This window comes from Hemitrygon akajei, chromosome 12, assembly GCF_048418815.1.
Source record: "Hemitrygon akajei chromosome 12, sHemAka1.3, whole genome shotgun sequence".
Taxonomy (NCBI): Eukaryota; Metazoa; Chordata; class Chondrichthyes; order Myliobatiformes; family Dasyatidae; genus Hemitrygon; species Hemitrygon akajei.
Window position 1 is genome coordinate 14,291,510 of NC_133135.1, and position 23,370 is coordinate 14,314,879.

The following is a 23,370-nucleotide window of genomic DNA, read 5'->3' on the forward strand; positions in this document are numbered from 1 at the left end:
CTCTGTATGACTGTGTCACCCACAGCTCCAATCTGCGAATTAAATTTGCGGATGACACAACTCTGATTGGCCTAATCTCAAATAATAATGAGGCAGCCTATAGAGAAGAAACCACCACCCTGACACAGTGGTGTCAAGAAGACAACCTCTCTCTCAATGTTGCAACAACACAGGAACTGCTTGTGGACTACAGGAGGAATGGAGACAGGCTAACCCCTATTGACATCAATGGATCTGGGGTTGAGAGGGTGAACAGCTTTAAGTTCCTCTGCATAAACATCACCAAGGATCTCACATGATCTGTACATACCAGCTGTGTGGTGAAAAAGGCACAACAGCGCCTCTTTCACCTCAGACGGTTGAAGAAATTTGGTGTGGGCCCCAAATCCTAAGGACTTTCTATAGGGGCACAATTGAGAGCATCCTGGCTGGCTGCATCACTGCCTGGTATGGGAACTGTACATCCCTCAATCACAGGACTGCAGAGAGTGGTGCAGACAGCCCAGCGGATCTGTAGATGTGAACTTCCCGCTATTCAGGACATTTTCAAAGACAGGTGTGTAAAAAGAACCCGAAGGATCAGTGGGGATCCAGGTCATCCCAGTCACAATCTGTTCTAGCTGCTACCATCTGGGAAACAGTACCACAGTATAAAAGCCAGGACCAACAGACTCTGGGACAGCTTCTTCCACCAGGCCGATTGCTTAACTCATGATGACACAATTGCATTTCTATGTACATACTATTTATTATAAATTACAATAAATTGCACATTTAGACAGAGATGTAAAGATGTTTACTCCTCATGTATGTGAAGGATATAAGTAATAAAGTCAATTCAATTCAATACATATATAAGAAAATCATGTGAAAGATCCTGATGAAGAATCTTGGCCCAAAATGTCAACTGTTTATTCACCTCCATAGATACTGCTTGACCTGCTGAGAATTCCTCCAGCATTTTTATGTGTGTTGCTTTGGTTTTTGGACTTGCTTGTTTTTATAGTAAGGGAGTGTTCATGGGTTCATGGACCATTTAGAAATCATGGCTGAGGGAAAGAAAGTGCTCCTAAAATGTTGAGTGTGGGCCTTCATGCTGCTATACCTCCTCTCTGATGAGAAGAGGGAATGTCCTGTTTAGTGAGGATCTTCAATGATGGATACCGCCGTCTTGAGGTACCACTTTTTGGATAATTTCTCAATCGTGGGGAAGGTTGTGCTCATTTGAAGGAACTAGAAACTGCCTTCTGTGCAAAGTCAATGATGAATAACAAAACCAGCTTCCTTTCTGAATTCATTTGGATCATTACACCAATACTTAGGAATGCCAAATGTGAATGAAGTATTTCAGAACGATTTTATTTTTATTATTAGAGATACAGCACAGTAACAGGTCCCTCCAATGAGGCACATTATCCAATTACACCCTTATGACCAATTAACCTACTAAACATCTTCGGAATGTGGGAAAAAGCCTGGGCAGCCGGAGGAAACCCACATAATCATGGGGATCACATAAAAATTCCTGACAGACTGTGCTGGAATTGAACCTTGGTCTGGGATAATGTTCTACTAACTGCTATGCTACCATGTTGACCTTGAATGATGAATGTAAAATACTCACAATATTTTCAGACTTGCTCTTCGTCAGCTTTTGCATCAAAACTTCTACTTGTATGTAGGTACAGTCCATGCTTGGCTGTAAGGAAAAGCTAAAATTAGAATGACTCTCCTATTCCCAAAGAATCTGAAACCCCCTGATTTTCTTGGCTGTGTAAGTCGAGGGAAGACACTCTCTGGTCCTGCCAAACCCGTGTGATCGAGATGGCTTGTGTCACCCCAAACCCCAGTTTGTGTGGATGCTGTGTAATTTACTACCCTGTGGCAAATTAGTGCCACAAAAGAACAGACAGTACACTGCAAACAATTAAAGGAATTATGTTAATAAATCTTAACTAAAGGGTTAGTAAAGAAAAACAAAAAGGGCCCATTTTAATTAAACAGTAAAATGTGCACAAGTTGGATCTCAACATTTCACCATGTTCACTGATCCTCAATCAATCTCGGCACCTGGCTTCATCCAGTCACGGTCCCGCACCAAGTCGAATCCTTGGACCTGTTCTCTCCAGCATCTTCTCTCTTCATCTCCCGCTGAACAAAAGCCCCTTAGTATCCCTCAGCAAAAAAAAAATCCTCCCCCCGGTTCCACCAACCTAAATGGATGGCACACATTCCTCATCATCCCTTATCTTCAACAATAACCCAACCAGGCTGAAAACAGAACAGACTGCTCTTACAGAACTGCTAAATCAAATACCTACAGCATAGCAGTAAAGATGTGAACCAGGGCATTACACTCTCCACCCACCACAAATAGTCATATTGACTTTGAAATAATTTGTCATCCCATCATTAATAACACCGTTTTTAAAGGAATTCTGTGATGTCAGAACCTCCAATCTACTTGTACATGGTAGTGACATATCTCACTAGGGGGACAGTCGCAACACTCTGTTCCCTCAGTACTACATAGGCCAGCCTATCTGGGGGTCTCTTGACTCTTTGAGACCTCCTTATCCCATCATCTACTTCTTCAGTTTCAGACACTCCTTGGGATACTTCAGGTACATGTGGTGAGGTCTCCCCCTGTGTATTACTCCCCCTGTCTATTACTCTTGCCTTCAGGCTACTTGGATCCCTCTGCCAGTTGGCTGAGCTCAGCTTCATTCCCAGGTACTTTAAAGCCCAGCCCCACTTCATGGTACAGCTACAAGCCTGCCTGTCTCTCCCATTTTACCTGACTCAGCATGAGAAGGGTTTGAAATCTCTTTCTCAATTAGTGGGGAGTTAGCACAAAGCAGCATATACCGCACCCCCATTTCCTCATCCTCTGACTCCGTATCCCATTCAGGGGCAAAGGCCAGTCTAATCCTTCCCGCTGCTGGTCCTTCAGTCTCCCCACATCGTCCTCTTACTAGGTGTGGGATCCAGGTCAGGTTCTGGGTCAACACGCACCTCTTGTCCCAAAGGTGGTTCCCATGGAGAATCTTGACAGGCCCATTCTCATCCTTTGGTTTCACCCAGAAAGCTGATACATTTTGCATCGGATTCTCCACTGCAGAGGGAGTAGAGAATCCCTCCAACTTATGAAGGAGCCAACTTATGAAGACTCGGTCTCCAGGCATGAGTTTGGAGAACCTAGTCTTTTGATTGTACCTCCTCTCCTCTGATTCTGCTTGGTAGCAGAGAGCTCACTAATTGATAATCCCTTTTCATCTCCCTTCTCATATCAAATAGATACATACTTCAGATAAGTCTTCGGCAGTAGATCTTCCTCGCCAGCCCCAAAACAGAGGTCAACAGGCAACCGTGCCTCACGCCCAAACATCAGATAATATGGCGAGTACCCAGTAGCTTCATTTTGTGTACAGTTGTAGCAGTGGACCAGACATCCAATATGTTGACTCCACTTGTTCTTTTTGCTAATCTCCAAGGTTCTGAGCATGTCTACCGATTGAACCTCTCAGGTTGGGGATCACCCTGTAGATGATAAGGCATAATCCTTGACTTCTCTACTCCAAGCACGCTCAGTAACTCATGTATGAGCCTACTCTTGAAATCCTGTCCCTGACTGCTATGTATCTGCTGGGGAGGCCATAATAAATGAAATACTTCTCCCATAACCCTTTGGCCACAGTGGACACCCTCTGTTCCTTGGTAGGGAAGGCTTGTGCATATCTGGTGTAGTGATCTGTAATAACCAAGATATTTGCCATGTTGCTGGCATCTGGCTCTAATAACAGGAAATCCATTCACACTAAGTCAAGCAGCCCCGCCTTCTGCAAGTGGGATAATGGAGCACCTCTTGTAGGCAGCATCTTCCTCCGTATATATCAAATGCACAACTTGCAGTACTCTTCAACCTCTAGCTTCATTTGGGACCAGTAGAACCAATCTCTGAGCAATCCATAGGCCTTCTCAATCCTCAAGTGGCCAGAATCATCATGAAGTGACTTCAACACAATCCTCTGATGCTTCTCAGGCAGAACCAGCTGGGAATATTGAAGCTGGTCTGGAGGCAATATGACCTGGTATAGGACCTGGTTCCTCAACCCCCATCTGGGCCATTTTCTCAGTAATAGAGACACCGCAGAGTACTTCATCTTGTCCACTTGGGCCATGTCTCCTTTCACAACCGCTGACCAAACGGTTCCACTGCCCAGATATCTCACTAAGCAGCTGTCACTTTCCCAGGACTCAAGTCCAGCAACTGCTTTTGTCTTCAGAGCAGTCAGGTTGTATTAAGCTTCAGAAACGCCTAAATATTTACTGCTCGATTCTGCCCTTGCCTTTCCTCTACCTGCCCTGTGATGGAAAACTGGCACATGGCTTTCGCTCCAGGGTCAGGAACACTCTCCCACTCTCTGTCCCTGTCTAGCTGTTTATCAGGATAAAGCATCGGCATCAATGTTCCTACTTCCCGGCTGGTACTTCAGGCTGAAACCATAGGCAGACAAAGCTGCCAATCATCGATGGCCTGTGGTATCTAATTTCACTGAAGTCAGAATATAAGGGATTATTGTCCGTCCTCACCTCACACTTGGAACTATATAGATAATCACCTAAGCTTATCCACCGCAGCCTATTTCAATGCCAGAAGTTCCAGCCTGTGCTTGGGATAGTTTTGCTCAGAGTGTGACAGACTCTGGCCGACAAGCGCGACAGGACTCAACCCTGTGCCCTGATCCTGTTACAGAACACTCATTAAACCCTCTCTGCTGGCATCTGTATGCAGTATATACAGCAACCGGGGAGGTCTGCAAAAACCAGCACTGGCACTTTTATCAGCAGTTCCTTCAGCAACTGAAAGGCCTCTTCACATTTCACATCCAATCTCACTCCAAAAGGCTCTGAAGGGCTAAGGTAATCTTTACCCTCCTCTCCTTTTGTTCTCCTCCCTTTCTTCCCCAAGGGAGGGCAACCACACAGAAGATGATGTAAAGGGTGACTCACTTTAGAGTAGTCCTTCACAAATCACCGGATAGTACCCATAGAATCTAAGGAACGAATGCAGGGTGCGCATAGTCTGGGTGGGGCCTGGCCAGGTGGTCACCACCTCTATCTTAGACAGATTTATAGCTACTCCAACCTATGAGACTATGTGCCTAACATAACTGACAAACGCCTTACAGAACTGGCACTTGTCCAGGGAAAATTTTAACCTTCAACTTTCAGGCCACTCAGCACTTTCACTATAAGATCATCCAGGTACACCAACACCAAGTTCATATCTCCTACCATTTTCTCCATGACACGCTGGAAAGTCACTGGTACTCCCGATATGCCCTGGGGCATCCTTTCAAACTGGAAGAATCCCACGGGACTCTTCTCTTTGTCTGCCTCACTCATGGGGATCTGATAATACCCACTCCAAGTCCAGCACATTGAACAACTTTGCAACACTCAGACAGGCCTGTGCATCCTCGATCCTCAAGACTGTATAATGGTCAGGGACTGTACGCCTGTTCAGAGTCCTATAGTCCAGATACATCCATACCTTCCCATTCTCCTTTCTGGCCACCACTATTAGAGACACATAGGGGCTTCTGGACTCAGTGATGATCCCAGCTTCCTTCAACTTCCACAAATGCTGACAAGCGTCTTCCACCTCTGCAGGAACTAGCCATTGCAAACTTTCCTCTGTCACCTGGAGGGTGGTGAGTGTTCTTGGAACAACCTACATCAAACTTGTCAGTAGACAAGACATCTTCCAGCTTCAACATCTTCTCTATTAACCTCCTCTTCCAACCTCCAGGTATTGGGGAGTCCCCAAAGTTGAATGACTTGGCAGTCAACTTTCCCTTTTTCGAAGAGTTTCTCCCCGACTCTTCTCACAGGGACACCAGAGATTATCATCATGGAAAAGAGGTGCGCCAGCGGCATTCCCCTCCTGAGCATGACCTCCCTCTCTGTAGTGTTCCTGACAATCACTGCCATTCTGTTCACCTGTACAACCAAGGACTTCTGCAGTTCGGGCCTCACCAGTACCCCAGCAGACACTCCCAACTCCTCTTCGTAGTCTTCTGGAGCATCCACCAAGAGAACCTCGGCCTCAGGCATTCTGGGAAATTTGGGGTTTCCCATCACTTTACCTACTTCCCCAGGCTGTAACACGCCTGGTTTTGACCGGGTGTACCACACAATCCCTCGTCTATGCTCATCATCCAGCCCAGTGCGGTCATGCACTTCCTCAAAAGCACCTCAGAACAAAGGGTGAATGCTTTCAGAAAGCTCTCTCCAACTCTCTCTTTGCTCGCTCCCACTGGCCTCCTCACAATAGGAGTATTTGTCCCCACAAGTACTGAAACTTCGCCCTTCTCAGTGGTGTCCAAACAAACCAGCGATAATGTATCAAGGACCTCAGCTACTCCCACATTTGCCTCCAAAAACTCCAGCTGCACTTACATCCGTACTAGATAGATAGATAGATAGATAGATAGATACTTTATTCATCCCCATGGGGAAATTCAACTTTTTTTCCAATGTCCCATACACTTGCTGTAGCAAAACTAATTACATACAATACTTAACTCAGTAAAAAAAAATATGATATGCATCTAAATCACCGTCTCAAAAAGCATTAATAGCTTTTAAAAAGTTCTTAAGTCCTGGAGGTAGAATTGTAAAGCCTAATGGCATTGGGGAGTATTGACCTCTTCATCCTGTCTGAGGAGCATTGCATTGATAGTAACCTGTCACTGAAACTGCTTCTCTGTCTCTGGATGGTGCTATGTAGAGGATGTTCAGAGTTTTCCATAATTGACCGTAGCCTACTCAGCGCCCTTCGCTCAGCTACCGATGTTAAACTCTCCAGTCCTTTGCCCACGACAGAGCCCGCCTTCCTTACCAGCTTATTAAGACGTGAGGCGTCCCTCTTCTTAATGCTTCCTCCCCAACACGCCACCACAAAGAAGAGGGCGCTCTCCACAACTGACCTATAGAACATCTTCAGCATCTCACTGCAGACATTGAATGACGCCAACCTTCTTAGGAAGTACATTCGACTCTGTGCCTTCCTGCACAAGGCATCTGTGTTGGCAGTCCAGTCAAGCTTCTCGTCTAACTGTACTCCCAGATACTTGTAGGTCTTAACCTGCTCCACACGTTCTCCATTAATGATCACTGGCTCCATATGAGGCCTAGACCTCCTAAAGTCCACCACCATCTCCTTGGTCTTGGTGATATTGAGACGCAGGTAGTTTGAGTTGCACCTTATCACAAAGTCCTGTATCAGTTTCCTATACTCCTCCTCCTGTCCATTCCTGACACACCCCACTATGGCCGTGTCATCAGCGAACTTCTGCACATGGCAGGACTCTGAGTCATATTGGAAGTCTGATGTGTACAGGGTGAACAGGACCGGAGAGAGTACGGTTCCCTGCGGCGCCCCTGTGCTGCTGACCACCGTGTCAGACCTACAGTCTCCCAACCGCACATACTGAGGTCTATCTGTCAAGTAGTCCACTATCCAATCCACCATGTGAGAGTCTGCTCCCATCTCCGTTAGTTTGTGCCTTAAGATCTTGGGCTGGATGGTGTTAAAGGCACTAGAGAAGTCAAGGAATGTAATCCTCACAGCACAACTGACCCCCTCTAGGTGAGAGAGTGATTTGTGCAGCAAATACGTGATAGCATCCTCCACTCCCACCTTCTCCTTATATGCAAACTGAAGAGGATCCTGGGCGTGCCTGGTTTGTGGCCTCAGATTCTGTATTATCAGCCGCTCCATGGTCTTCATCACGTGCAACATCAAGGCAACAGGTCTGAAGTCATTCAACTCCTTTGGTTGTGGTTTCTTCGGTACCGGGACAATACAGGATGTCTTCCACTGTCTTCCACTAAGACCCCAGATCTCCAGCGCACTGATTTTCATCAATGGTAAATGTGTCAAATACTGGTTGTAAAATGAATGGTATAGCAAAGTAACCTGAGAGCCTGTGTCAAGTATGGCTCTGGCACAAATACCCTCAATCCGTAGCAATACACTGGAGCTTGGCCCCACTGGTGGCATCCATTAGTCTTGTGAGACCATGGATCTGCACCTGCAATGGTTTCCAGGGCGCAGGCCTGGGCAAGGTTGTATGGAAGACTAGCAGTTGCCCATGCAGCAAGTCTCCCCTCTCATGACACTGACATTGTCCAAGGGAAGGGCAAGGGCTAATACAGCTTGGCACCAGTGTCGTCGCAGGAGTTGCCAGAATGAGCTTGAAGGCAACGTTGGACTGCCTTAGGGACTCCAGCTCCGGATTTGTCCTCAGGGTTTACTCCCAAAGCCTTTCCCATGAGTGGGTATGGCCGCAAGGCAGCGGAGGTTTGAAATCAGAGTTTTCCCTCTCTTAGATGGACTGCCTTCCCAGGCTGACGAGCTCCATCTACCCGAAACCACTAAACCTTCAGGAATAGGGTTTTTTTCTTTAGGGTGTTCTTTGATATATTGCTGGGAATGTGTTCCCCCTGAGATGCCAGGCCATTCCCTCACTGGGTCTCTTCTAAGTTTCCCAATGTCTCTCTCCACTTAGGTATCGGGGGGCTCACTCTCTGAGGGGTTTCTCATCTTTCACACTCCCTCCTGGTGTCCCTCTTCACCAGTCGTTCCACTTCTCGTGGGACCCCGGTCACTAGCAGCCCACTACTTAGTCCGTCCCCTCAGGGGGTTCGCCTCCCTATTGGCTTTGTCGTACAGGGTGACCACTCCTGCCAAAGACAACAGGGCCATCTCAGTTCTCAACTCTGCCACGAGCTCCTTTACCACTTCCTGGGGTGGGCTATCAGTGGTCACTTCAGCCAAGGGGGCTACCACCGAGGACTGTACCCTGGTAATGGAGGCCTCCAGCACCTCCGCCACCTTCTCCTCCTCTCTTACTTCTCCGATCAGCTCAACAAACCGGGGAGGGGGGTGTGTCTTACGAGACAGTCAGAGATCCGAAAAGACCACTGTGATCGCTATTTGGTCCATTCTGAACTGATTCACCTCCACCAGTTGAATGGCCCCTCTATGCCGCCAGCAACTCTGCTGCCTCTCTAGCCGAAAAATGTAGGCGGGAAGTTTCTCCCCCTTCTCCTGAAACCCCATCATAAGCTCCATTGGGCTTCCTATCACGCCAAACACATTTTCTAGCACTTGCATGTATATCGCAGAAGTAGCAAAGGGGCTCTGTGTCTTTACGGATCTCACTATGTCTCCACCAATTGCTGTCTTCCTACATCATCAGATCACTGCCACTCATCCAGCATCAGAGAGGTTTGCTCCGCCCTAGTCTCATACTCCTCTTTCCCCTCGGGGGTGGGTTTCACTCCTGAGAACATTCTCAGCCTACGATAACTAGGGCCCCTCCACCTGTGCACTGGGCCATTTATTCACCAGGGAGGTAAGGGCCGATACCAACTCAGAATGGTCACCCCCTCCTTGCTGGAGGATTCATTAGACCTTCCAAATCAGACCATTCCTTCCCCTTGCAGAAATGAGAGCAACCTGCCTTTGAAGTCTCCACTCCCAGCCATGGGAAACTTGGCTTCCGATTTGGCATGCTGGCCTGCACTCCCTTCCTCCCGGAAAATATGGACACCCTATGCCATCCTCTCTCCTGGGGCTCCAATAGTACCAGGCAGATCCACTGCCGTTACGTCAGCGCTAGTCTGAACTAAAACAAAGTCTTTGTCTGCCATTTTCTCAAACCTCCACTGCATAGTTGTAACTGCTCCTACTGCTTTAATGGTACTTAAAGTTGAATAAAGTTGAATAATTCGTATTCATCAGGAATACAAATGTCTACCCACGCATTTGTAACCAGTAACCCCATGGATTCACATCACCGTTCAACCCCTGCAGTGTCTATACCCACATATCTCACACTTCACCGGCCAATAGTTTAGCGTAGGCTTAAACACACACCCCACCGGCTCAACACTCAGGATCCAACAAAATCGATCCTGGACGATAACCCCACAATGAAACCCCCTGGTTTCTTTGTCTGCATAAGTTTAGGGAGGACACTCTCCAGTCTCACCAAACCTGTGAGATTGAGACAGCTGTCCCACCCCAAACCCCGGTTTGTGTGGATGCTGCGTAGTTTGCTACCCTGTTACAAATTAGTGCCACGAAATAACAGACAGTACACCGCATATGATCAAAGGAATTATATTTATGAACTTTAACTTAACTAAAGCGTTAGTAAAGAACAACAAAAAAAAAGGGCCCAATTTAATTACAGTCAAATGTGCACAAGCTGGAGCTCAGTGTTTCACCATATTCACCGATCCTCAATCGATCTTGACACCTGCCTTCATCGAATCATGGCCCGGGACCAGGTCAAATCAGGCGACCTGTTCTCTCCAGCAACTTCTCCCTTCATCTCCCACTGAACAAAAGCCCCAAGACCAACCTTAGTGTCCCTCAAACAAAAAAAACACCCCCCCATTTCCACCATCCCAATTGGATGGCACTAATTCCTCATCATCCTCATCTTCAACAATAACCCAGAAAGGCTGAAAGCAGAACAGTCTGCTCTTACAGAACTGTTAAATGAAATACCTACAGCATAACAGTAAAAATGTGAACCAGGGCATTACACAGTACAGATACCAAAAGCACCAGCTAAAATGTCATTGTGCTAATTGTGGACAATGGGAAATTGTTTCTCAATCACTGTACGTGGGACAACTCCTACTCTCAAGATTAATAACTCTTGCTGTACCTGACTGACAAAAGGATTGAAAGACAATTTGTACATACTTAGTGAGCCTGTAAGAGAATTAAAGGGAAGAGAAAGACTAGCATTTACACAGTGCCCTTGAAATCCTTTTCAGTGTTCACAGAGCATGGCACTGGCCCTAGTCACTGCAACAATACATGGAACAACATCAGAAATTCTTTCTGCTCTGAAGTTCAAGAAGGTACTCTTTTGTCATATCTTGAATTCTAATTAGCCTCTCCATATCCTCCAACTTCAAGAGGGAATCATTAGAATTATTTTTATTAATGACAAAGATATTTCTATAGCAACAATGCACCTGTTACCACTAGATTCCACATGCTTTTGAGGGGCTGTTGTAACCTCTGATTAGCAATGGTGGAACTCCCTTTCTTCTCTAATAGCAAGTCCTTTACTCCTGCAAGTCTATTAACCCTGAAAGTTGAAAACTTTATTTTATTCACAAGGGATATTGGGGCAAATGTTTTCATGGAATTGTAGAGAATGTGCAGCAGGAAGACAGGGCATTCAGTCCAGATCAATAAGTATACCTCTGACTCAAAATGTCGGAGAAACTCAGCCAGGCAGGCAACACCAAGGAGGGAAATGAAGAGTCGATGTTTCAGACCAATACTCTTCATTATTACTGTGTAGGAAGAGGGCAGAAGCCTGAACAAAAGGGTTAGGGGGTAGGGAGGAGGAGCATGAGTTGGCAGGTGATAAAGGAATCCAGGTCATAAAGTCACAGAGCACCACAGCACAGAAACAGGTCCTTCAGCCCATGTTATACATACCAAACTATTATTCTGCCAAGTCCCATTGATCTGCACCCAGACCATAGCCCTCTGTGCCTCTCCTATCCTTGTACTTATCCAAATTTCTCTTAAGTATTGAAATTGAACCTGTATCTGGCACTTCCACTGGCAGCTTGTTCCACACTCTCACATCCTCTGAGTGAACAGGTTCTCCCTCAGGTTCCCCTTAATGTTTCACCTCTCTCCTTTAATTTATGACTTCTAGGGATAAGGAAAGGCAAAGAGGGAAGAGGAACAGATTTCCAGCATCTCAAGGGTCATGTAATACCTTTGACTATTCCTTTCTATACTTCTTCAAGGAACCTCATCTGTATGTCCATCTACCTACCCCTTCATGGAGTTTTTAATCACCAGAACTCCTCTTTGTGAAACAAATTCCACATGCTAACCATTCTTGGGTTTAAGAAGCTACTATTGGATCTATTAATAATGGCCCATCATATTAGTAGTGGATACAGCCCAGTCCATCACAGGGAAGGCTCTCCATATCATTGAGCAGCTTTACAAGGAGCATTACCATAAGCAAGTAGTATCCATCATTAAAGATCCCTACCATTCCGGCCACATTCTCTTCTCACTACTACCATCAGACAGGAGGTACAAGAGCCCTACATCCCACACCACCAGATTCAACAGTTATTACCCTACAAATTAAACCAGCACGGATAACTTCACTCACCTCAATGCCTAACAACCTCCACAACCTATAGAATCACTTTCAAAATCAGAATCAGGTCAATATCACCGGCATGTGTTGTGGCTCTACAACTCTATTATTTATTTACATTTTTATTATCAGGCAGGTAGTTGGAACTGAGTTTACGGACAGATCAGCCATGATCTTATTGAATGGCAGGGCAGGCTCAATGGGCCGGATGGCCTACTCCTGCTTCTATTTCGTATGTTCTTATTATTTGCATGATTTGTCTTTTGCACACTGGTTGCTTGTCTGTCTGTTATTTAGAGCTTTTTAATCATAAATTCTACTCCATTTTTTTCTGTAAATACCTGAAGAAAATTAATCTCAAGGCAATGTATGGTGACACATATGTACTTTAATAATAAATTTACTTTGAACTCTAGATAGGCACATGAGGGATTAGATTAATTAGGAGGCATTGTTTTAATTAGTTCAGCACAACATCATGTGCCAAAGGACCTGGTCTGTATTGTATACTTCTATGTTATATTTTTAATTTCAAAATCAAAGCAAATTTATTATCAAAGTACTCATATGTACGCATACTACCTTGAGATTCAATTTCATGCAGGCATTTACAGGAAAAATTAAAAAATCCTCCAATCATCAGATCACCCCTTCGGTTATTGGTAGGGGTCCATGGCATAAATGAGTTTAGGAACTTCTGTCAATAGACAATAGACAGTAGGTGCAGGAGTAGGCCATTCAGCCCTTCTAGCCAGCACCGCCATTCACTGTGATCATGGCTGATCATACACAATCAGTACCCTGTTCCTGCCCTCTCCCCATATCCCTTGACCCCACTATTTATAAGAGCTCTATCTAACTCTCTCTTGAATGCATCCAGAGACTTGGCCTCCACTGCCTTCTGGGGCAGAGCATTCCACATATAGAGCATGTCATAGAGTAATACAGCACGGAGAAAGGCTCGTTGGCCTAACTCACCATTGTTGACCAAGATGTCCACCTGAGTTAGTCCCTGCATTTGCCAATATCCCTAAAAATCTTTTCAATTCATCAACCTGTTCAAATGTCTTTTAAATATTGCAATTGTATCGGTCCCTACAGGTTCTTCTGGCATCTCATTCCATGTACCCATTATCCTCTGACTGAAAAAAGTTCCCCACAGTTAGCTTTTAAATATTTCCCTTCTCACATTAAATTGAGTTTTAGATTCCCCTAATCTTGTGGAAAAGACTGAGACCATCCACATTATCCACTCCCCTCTTGAATTTATTTACATCTATAAGGACAAATGTAATCTACATGTATGTCATAATTATCTACATCTATAAGAACAAAAGGTCAATATGGTTCCTTAATGTTGTTCTAGCTGAGGGTCGGATCCCACTACCTACTAAGTGTTCCCAATGCCATGTATTTCAAATTGCCACTACAACCAAGTCCATCTCCTGGTCTTCATGTGTGGCTGAGTTGTTTTTACTGACAGGAGAAGGGGCAATGGCGGGTTGCTGGTGCCTTAAAACCAATTGCTTCACGCAGATGGGGCTTGTCAGACATGGTTGGCAGCTCACCTAGGAGAAAGGAAAACTCTGATCTCAAACTTCTGCAGCCTTGTGGCGAAACCCAATAGGGAAGGCTTCAGGAGTAAACCGTGAGGTAAAATCCAGAGCTGGAGACCCCAAGGCAGCCCTACATTGAGTTCAACGCTGACCGGCAATTCCTGTGATATCTCTGGTGCCAAACTGTATTGATCTCTGCCATTTCTTTGGATTTATCAGCTACGTGAAGAGGGGAGAGGGGGAGCCTGTTACATGGGCAACAGCTCACTCTCCATATCATACTTTCCTGGCTTGTGTATCAGGTAGATAACTGGGATGCGACAACCATGGTCAATCCTGATTAATGGAGGTTCTCAAGGACAACTTATATCAAATGTGACAAACGCCTTCTTCACCAACCTGTGTTACTTGTGTTTATACCACTCCATCCCCTTCCTCCATCCAAACTACAATTTATCCTTTCATTTCAATTCTGCCCATTCCCCATAGATCGGAAGGAACAGCAGATGAAATGCTGCCCCTCCACATTGCATCATTAGTGGAAGACTGCCAAACAAGCCAATTTTGTTCACGGCTTCTCTCCCTGCACATTGCCTTTCCATAAGACCACAAGACATAGGAGTAGAATTAGGCCATTTGGCTTATTGAGTCTACTCAACCATTCCATCACAGCTGTTTAGGTATCCCACTCAACCCAGTTTACATGCCTCCTCTCTGAAATCATTGATGCTCTAACCAAACAAGAAGCGATCAGCCTCCACTTCTAACATACCCAATGGCTTGGCCTCCACAACCACCTTGGGCATTAAACTCCACAAGTTCACCACCCTCTGGCTGAAGAAATTCTTCTTCATCTCTGTTCTAAATGGATGACCCTCTGTTCTGAGTCTGTACCCTCTCATCCTAGACTCAATCATTACAGGAAGCATCCTTTCCACATTCACTCTATCTAGGCCATTTAATATTCAATAGGTTTCAATGAGATCCCCCTTCATTCTTCTAAACACCAGCAAATACAGACCCATAACTATCAAATGCTTCTTATATGTTAACTTTCATTCTCAGAATAATCCATGTGACCTTCCTCTGGCCTCTCTCCAATGCCTACACATTTTATCTGAGATAAGGGCCCCCAAAATGCTCAAAATACTCCAAGTACATTCTGAGTGAAGCATCAGCATTATATCCTCATCCTTTTATATTCTAGTCCTCTAAATAAATGCTAACATTGCACTGGCCTTCCTTACCACTTACTCAACTTGCAAATTAATCTTTAAGGAATCTTCGAGAGACTTGGATGACTCAGGGTTAGGAATGGCTGCTAAGTGTGCCGGGCTTTAGATGTTTCAAAAAAGATATAGAGGGAGGCAAAAGAGGTGGGGAGCGGCACTGTTAATCAGGGATAGTATCATGGCTGCAGAAAAGAAGGAAGTCATGGAGGGATTGTCTACTGAGTAATTGTGGGTGGAAGTCAGAAAGAGGAAGGGGGCAATAACTCCACTGGGTGTTTTTTTTATAGACCGCCCAATAGTAACAAAGGCATTGAGGAGTAGATACGGAGGCAGATTCTAGAATGGTGCAATAATAATAGGGTTTTTGTGATGGGTGATTTTAACATTCCTAATATTGACCGGCATCTCCTTAGAGCAAGGGTATTTGATGGGGTGGAGTATGTTAGGTGTGTTCGGGAAGGATTCCTGATTTAGTATGTAGATAAGACAACTAGAGGACAGAAACACAGAAACATAGAAAACATAGAAAACCTACAGGAACAATACAGGCCCTTTAGCCCACAATGCTTCGCCGAACACGTACTTACTTTACAAATTACCAAATAGCCCTCAATATTTCTAAGCTCCATATACCCGTCCAGGAGTCTCTTAAAATACCCTTTCGTATCCGCCTCCACCACTGTTGCCGGCAGTCCATTCCACACACTCACCACTCTCTGTGTAAAAAAACTTACCCCTGATATCTCCTCTGTACCTGCTTCCAAGCACCTTAAAACTGTGCCATTTCAGCCCTGGGAAGAAGCCTCTGACTATCCACATGATCAATGCCTCTCATCATCTTATACACCTCTATCAGGTCACCTCTCATCCTCCATCGCTCCAAGGAGAAAAGGCCAAGTTCGCTCAACATATTCTCATAAGGCGTGCTCCGCAATCCTTGTAAATCTCCTCTGCACCCTTTCTATAGTTTCCATATCCTTCCTTTTGTGAGGTGACCAGAACTGAGCACAGTACTCCAAGTGGGGCCTGTGCAGGGTCTTATATAGCTGTAACATTACCTCTCAGCTCTTAAACTCAATCCCACAATTGATGAAGGCTAATGCACCATATGCTTTCTTAACCACAGAGTCAACCTGCGCAGCAGCTTTGAGTATCCTATGGACTCAGAACCCAAGATCCCTCTGATCCTCCACACTCCCAAGAGTCTTAGCATTAATACTATATTCTGCCATTATATTTGACCTACCAAAATGAACCACCTCACATTTATCTGGGTTGAACTCCATCTGCCACTTCTCAGCCCAGATCTGCATCCTATTGATGTCCTACTGTAACTTCTAATAACCTTCTACACTATCCACAACACCCCCAACCTTTGTGTCATCAGCAAACTTACTAACCCATGCCTTCACTTCCTCATCCAGGTCATTTATAAAAATCATGAAGAACAGGGAACGCAGAATCAATCCCTGAGGCACACCACGGGTCACTGACCTCCATGCTGAATATGACCCGTATACAACCACTCTTTGCCTTCTGTGGGCAAGCCAATTCTGGATCCACAAAGCAAGGTCCCCTTGAATCCCATGCCTCCTTACTTTCTCAATAAGCCTGGCAAGGGATACCTTATCAAATGCTTTGCTGAAATCCATATATACTACACCTACTGCTCTACCTTCATCAATATGTTTAGTCACAACCTCAAAAAATTCAATCAGGCTTGTAAGGCGTGACCTGCCTTTGACAAAGCCATGCTGACTATTCCTAGTCATATTATGCTTCTCCAGATGTTCATAAATCCTGCCTCTCAGGATCTTTTCCATCAACTTACCAACCACTTAAGTAAGACTCACTTGTCTATAATTTCCTGGGCTATCTACTCCCTTTCTTGAATAATGGAACAACATCCACAAACTTCCAATCCTCTGGAACCTCTCCCATCCCCATTGATGATGCAAAGATCATTGCCAGAGGCTCAGCAACCTTCTCCCTCACCTCCCACAGTAGCCTGGGGTACAACTTGTCTGGTCCTGGTGACTTATCCAACTTGATGCTATCCAAAAGCTCCAGCACATCCTCTTTCTTGATATTTATATGCTCAAGCTTTTCATTCTGCTATAAGTCATCTTTACAATAGTCAAGACCCTTTTCTGTAGTGAATACTGAAGCAAAGTATTCATTAAGTACTCTGCTATCTCCTCCTGTTCCATACACACTTTTCCACTGTCAGACTTGATTGGTCCTATTCTCTCACATCTTATCCTCTTGATCTTCACAAACTTGGAGAATGCCTTGGGGTTTTCCTTAATCCTGCTTGCCAAGGCCTTCTCATGGCCCCTTCTGGCTCTTTTAATTTCATTCTTAAGTTCCTTCCTGCTAGTCTTATCATCTCCTAGTTCTCTATCATTACCTAGCTTTTTGAACCTTTTATAAGCTTTTCTTTTCTTCTTGACTAGATTTTCAACAGCCTTTGTACACCACAGATCCTGTACCCTACCATCCTTTCCCTGTCTCATTGGAATGTACCTATGTAGAATGCCTCGCAAATATCCACTGAACATTTGCCACGTTTCCGCCGTACTTTTCCCTGAGAACATCTGTTTCCAATTTATGCTTCCAAGTTCTTGCCTGATAGCTTCATATTTCCCCTTACTCCAATTAAACACTTCCCTAATTTGTCTTTTCCTATCCTCTCCAATGCTGTGATCACGATCTCCAAAATGCTCTCCCATTGAGAGACCTGACACCTGACCAGGTTCATTTCCCAATACCAGATCAAATACAGCCTTTCCTCTTGTAGGCTTATCTATATATTGTGTCAGAAAACCTTTCTGAACACACCTAACAAACTCCTCCCCATCTAAACCCTTTGCTTGAGGGAGATGCCAATCAATATTTGGGAAATTAAAATCTCCCACCACGATAACCCTGTTATTATTACATCTTTCCATAATCTGAGTCCCTATCTACTCCTCAATGTCCCTCTTACTATTGGGTGGTCTATAAAAATTACCCAGTAGAGTTCTTGACCTCTTCCTGTTTCTAACTTCCACCCACAGAGACTCAGTAGAAAATCCCTCCATGACTTCCTCCTTTTATGTAGCCGTGACGTTATCTCTGATCAGCAGAGCCATGCCCCCTCCTCTTTTGCCTCCCACCCTGTCCTTTCTAAAACATCTATAGCCTGGCACACTAAGTAACCCTTCCTGCCCTGAAACACCCAAGTCTCCATAATGGCCACAACATCATAACTCCAAGTACTGATCCATGCTTTGAGCTCCTCCACTTTGTTCATAATACTCCTTGCATTAAAATAGACACATTTCAAACCATCGGTCAGAGCGCATCCCTTCTCTATCACCTCTCGCACCGTCTACAAGTTTTCTCTATTTGTAAGCAACTGTCCCTTACTCCGTCTCTTCAGTTCATTTCCCACACCCCAGCAATTCTAGTTTAAACTCTCCCCAATAGCCTTAGCAAACCTCACTGCCAGGATATTGGTCCCCCTCAGATTCAAGCGCAACCCGTCCTTTTTGTACAGGTCATGCCTGACCCAAAAGAGGTCCCAATGATCCAGAAATCTGAATCCCTGCCCCCTGCTCCAATCCCTCAGCCATGCATTCATTCTCCACCTCACTCTATTCCTTTAGTCACTAAAGGAACCTATGATAACCTATGTCATTGGTACCAATATGTACCATGATCTCTGGCTGTTCACCTTCCCACTTCAGGATATCATAGACGCGATCAGAAACATCCCGGACCTTGGCACCTGGGAGGCAAACTACCATCTGCGTTTCTTTCCTGCATCCACAGAATCACCTGTCTGACCCCCTAACTATGGAGTCCCCTATTACTGCTGCCATCCTCTTCCTTTCCCTACCCTTCTGAGCCACAGGGTCAGTCTCTGCGCCAGAGGTGCGGCCACTGTTGCTTCCCTCAGGTAGGCCGTCCCCCCCCAACAGTACTCAAATAGGAGTACTTATTGGTAAGGGGGACAGCCACTGGGGTACTCTCTAGCATCTGCCTCTTCTCCATCCTTCTCCTGACTGTTACCCATTTATCTGTCTCCCGAAGCCCCGGTGTGACTACTTGTCTATAGCTCCTCTCTATCATCTCCTCTCTTTCCCTGATTAGATGAAGGTCATTGAGCTGCAGCTCCAGTTTCCTAACACAATCCCTAAGGAGCTGCAACTCGATGCACCTGGCGCAGATGAGGCCATCCAAGAGGCTGGGAGTCTCCCGCACTTCCCACATCTGACACCCAGAACAGAACACTGGCTTCACAGAATACTTCCTGTTACTGCTCTTCACAGATAACCATCCTGGCTTCGACCTGTTATCACCAAAGCCCCATTGAGCCAAAGCCCTCCTACTCTGTCTCCCGCTCTGTAAAGCTATCTCCTTTTAAACTTCGTGCCAGTCTAACTCGCTGACGTCCACGCGATTGTGCAGTCATTCCTTGAGAGGCTGTATTTGATCTAGTATTGGAAAATGAACTGATGCACCATCAATAACTCTTGGAGACGTGTCAAGGTAGGCTTTTATTAGCTGGAAGAAAGCACCGTCAGCAGCAAGAGCCCACCACACAGCATCCTGGAGACTGAGGGAGGAGCAGTGCCTCCAATCGTCTTTATACAGGGGTCTGTGGGAGGAGCCACAGGAGCAGTCAGTGGGGGGGGGGGGGTGTCCAGACAGGTATATGTAGTTCACCACATGAACTTGGTCAAGTGTCAGATCTCTCGGTAGGAGAGCATTTTGGAGGTAGTGATCACAACTCTATCTCCTTTACCGTAGTGCTGGAGAGGGATAGGAGCAGATAATTTGGGAAAACATTTAGTTGAGGTAGGGGGAAATATGATGCTATTAGGTAGGAACTTGGGAACATAGATTGGGAGCTGATGTTCTCAGGGAAATGCACGGCAGAAATGTGGCAAATGTTCAGGAAACTTTTGCATGGAATTTTGCATAGGTATGTTCCATTGAGGCAGGGAAGGAATGGTAGGGTAAAAGAACCATGGTGTACAAAGAAGGTAGAAAATCTTGTTAAGATGAAAAGAAAAGCTTACGAAAGGTTCAAGAAAGAAGGTACTGTTAGAGCTGGAGAAAATTTCAAGGGTGCCAGGAAAGAGCTCAAGAATGAAATTAGGAGAGCTAGAAGGGGTCAAGAGAAGGCCTTGGTGAGCAGGATTAAGGAAAACCCCAAGGCATTCTACAAGTATGTGAAGAGCAAGAGGATGAGCCATGTGAATTTTTTTCTGCCATGTGAGCGTTTTTCCAGGGCAGAAATGGCTAATACGAGGGGGCATAGTTTTAAGCTGCTTGGAAGTAGGTACAAGGGGGATGTCGAGGTAAGTTTTTCACACAGAGGTGGTCTATTTTATCACTGCCAGTGAAGGTGGTAGAGGGATACAATAGGGTCTTTTAAGATACTCTTAGATTGGTACATGGAGCTTAGAAAAATAGAGGGCTATGAGGTAGGGAAATTCTAGGCAGTTTCTAGAGTAGATTACATAGTCAGCATGACATTGTGGGCTGAAGGGCCTGTAATGTGCTGCAGATTTCTATGTTTCTAAGAAATCTTGCACAAGGATATCTAAGTCCCTTTGCACCTCTGTCTTTTGAATTTTTGCCCTGTTTAGAAAATACTTTAAGCTTTTATTCTTTCTACCAACATGGAAACCATGCTGACTTCAGTCTATTTTATCATGTGCATGCAAGTACTCTGGTCTCATTCTTAATAATGGACTCCAACATCTTCCTAACCATTGAAGTCAGGATAATTGCCCTATGATTTCATTTCTTCTACCTTCCTTCCTTCTTGAAGAGTGGAGTGATATTTGCAATTTCCTAGTCCACTGGAATCTACTGATTCTTGAAAGATTACTACTAACGCCCCCACAATCTTTCCAGCATCCTCTTGGTACACACCCTAATCCTCCCACATATACTCATCTTCTGTATTTTTCACACCTTCTCCAAATCAATGCTCTCTGCAATGTCCTTTTTCCTGCCACCAAAGAACTTCTCCCTCTCCACTCTCCTTCCCTCTCACTCTGTCAGTCTTGTACAATTATGTCCCTAACTTCTATGCAGCATCCATCTGTAAACTACTGAAAACTCAAAATAAAAATAGAAAATGCTGGAGATACTTGGGTCATAAGTCAGGATCAGTTGAGAGTGAAGCTTTAATCAGGGCTGGAAAGTAAGGAAACATGCTGGTTATCCCCAGCCTTTCGTGCTTTCATCTGTCAAGTGGTTTTTGTCTTAACTGGCCTTAGGCATAGCTGCATGGAGCCAGCAAGTACCAAGTACTGTAGTTTGCTGTACAAATTAACACTTTCTCAATTCTGTTGTATTTTTTGCGCACCTGCATTAACTCTGCAATGGAATTCTTTAGTATTGCCACTTGCTTTGCTGCAGCTATGCACGTTGCTTCAGCTTCTTTTAGTGCCATTGACAGCTTGCTCTCTTCAGCAAGACCTTTTCTTTCCATCCTAAACAGTGACAAAAGATTCATCAGTGAGGATTCAAATCACACACCTGACGATAGTTCAAGATACAACACATTAACTCCAAAATGACTGAAATTTTTACCAATAAACACATTTCAGATTGTGCACGAGCAATTTCCAAATTTAAACTCAATTTAGAGAGCTCAGACTATCAGTTTTAATTGTGTTTGTATATCTCACCTGTTGATCATACTGTTTCAATTTTCTGAAGCTGTAGGTTTGGAAAAGATGGTTTCTTTTTCAAAATTCACAAACTTATTTTTCCAAGCTTCAGGTATAAAGCTCCTTCTAACTCAGCTTCTCTTTAGACAAATCCTTTATCACAGAATTAAATACAGAGATCAATAGTGCAACTGCATTCTCCTTTTGGTATTGAGATCAAAACAAAACATGGTTCTTCTAATGCTCTCATCAAAACTCTGTACCTTGAAAAGAAGACATCCCTTATTTGTGCAGCAATTCCTTTGCAATAAAGACCAACATACCAACATGAAGCTGTCCCTGATGTCCCTTTTAAATCTCTTGCCTCTGATCTTAAATCTATGTCCTCAGATTTTTTAGCACCCCATTCCTGGAAAACTGACTAAGTACTTTTACCCTGTTTATGGCTCTCGTGATCCTATATATCTCTGTCTCCTATGTTTCAGTGATTAAAGTCCTAGTCAGAATCAAAACCAGAATCAGGTTTAATAACATCAGCATATGTTGTGAAATTTGTTATGCAGCAGCAGTACATTGCAATACTGTGAATTGAAGTGTGTATATATATATATATATATTTAAATAGTTAAATGAAATAAATCATGCAAAGAAAGTAGTCCATGGGTTCAATGTCCATTCAGAAATCTGATGGTAGAGGGGAAGAAACTGTACCTGGATCGTTGAGTGTGTGCCTTTATGCTCCTTTACCCCCTCCTTAATGGTGGCAATGAGAAAAGGGCATGTCCTGGGTGATGGTGGTCCTTAATGATGGATTACTCTCATTACTTTTTGAAGAAGTCCTGGATGATATGGAGGCTAGTGCCCATGATGGAGCAGGCTGAGTTCAGAACCTTCTGCCTATCCTCTCCTTGTACTCAGGCCCCCAAGTCCAGGCAACATCCTGGTAATTTTTTCTGTACTGTTTCTGGTTTAATAACATCTTTCCTATAATAGTTACCAAAACCGTACATTGCACTCCAAGGGCAGCCCCACCCATATCTTATGTAACTGCATCACAACTCTCCAGCTCTTGTACTCAATGCTCTGACTGATAAAAAACCAGAATGCCAACTACTTTTCTGCTGTGAACTATGCACTTGCTCTCCCAGGTGCCTCAGTTCCATAACACCACCAGGAGTCTTACCATTCACTATACAAGTCCTATCCAGGTTTAATCTCCCAAAACGCAATACCTTACATTTATCTGGATTGAAAGCCAGTTCTCAGCTCGCATAATTAGCTAATCAATAACCACTCCCCTTGTAATTTTTCATATCCCTCTGCACTATATATAACATCAACTATTTTAGTATTATCTGTAAAGCTTACAAACCTATTATCTGTAAAGCTTACAAACCATGCTTTCTACCTTCACATCCAAATCACTTATATAAATTACAAGCAACAACCCATCTGGCACACCATTAGACCCAGGTCTCCAGACTGAGAAACAACCCTTGGCCCTCTGCTTCCAACCAATGAGCCAATTATGAATCCAATCTGCTATCTCCACCCGGGATTGCATGTATACAAAATAACCTGCCATCAGAGACCTTGCTAAAGTCTATATAGACAACATCCATTTCCCTACCCTCTTCTGCCCTCTTGGTTAACTTCTCAAAGAATGCGAAGG

General features: G+C 44.5%; 1 protein-coding gene across 1 annotated transcript in view; it reads right to left on the reverse strand.

Moving 5' to 3' along the window:
• The window catches only part of LOC140736726 (protein BCAP-like), a 94,303-nt gene that overhangs the window by 59,678 nt on the left and 11,255 nt on the right, over window positions 1-23,370 (reverse strand). The window contains exons 4-5 of the mRNA XM_073062599.1: window positions 21,392-21,518; window positions 1,625-1,699 (exon numbers count right to left, since the gene is read on the reverse strand). Coding sequence (XP_072918700.1) covers window positions 1,625-1,699; window positions 21,392-21,518 — 202 coding nt within the window. The remainder of the gene's footprint in view (window positions 1-1,624; window positions 1,700-21,391; window positions 21,519-23,370) is intronic.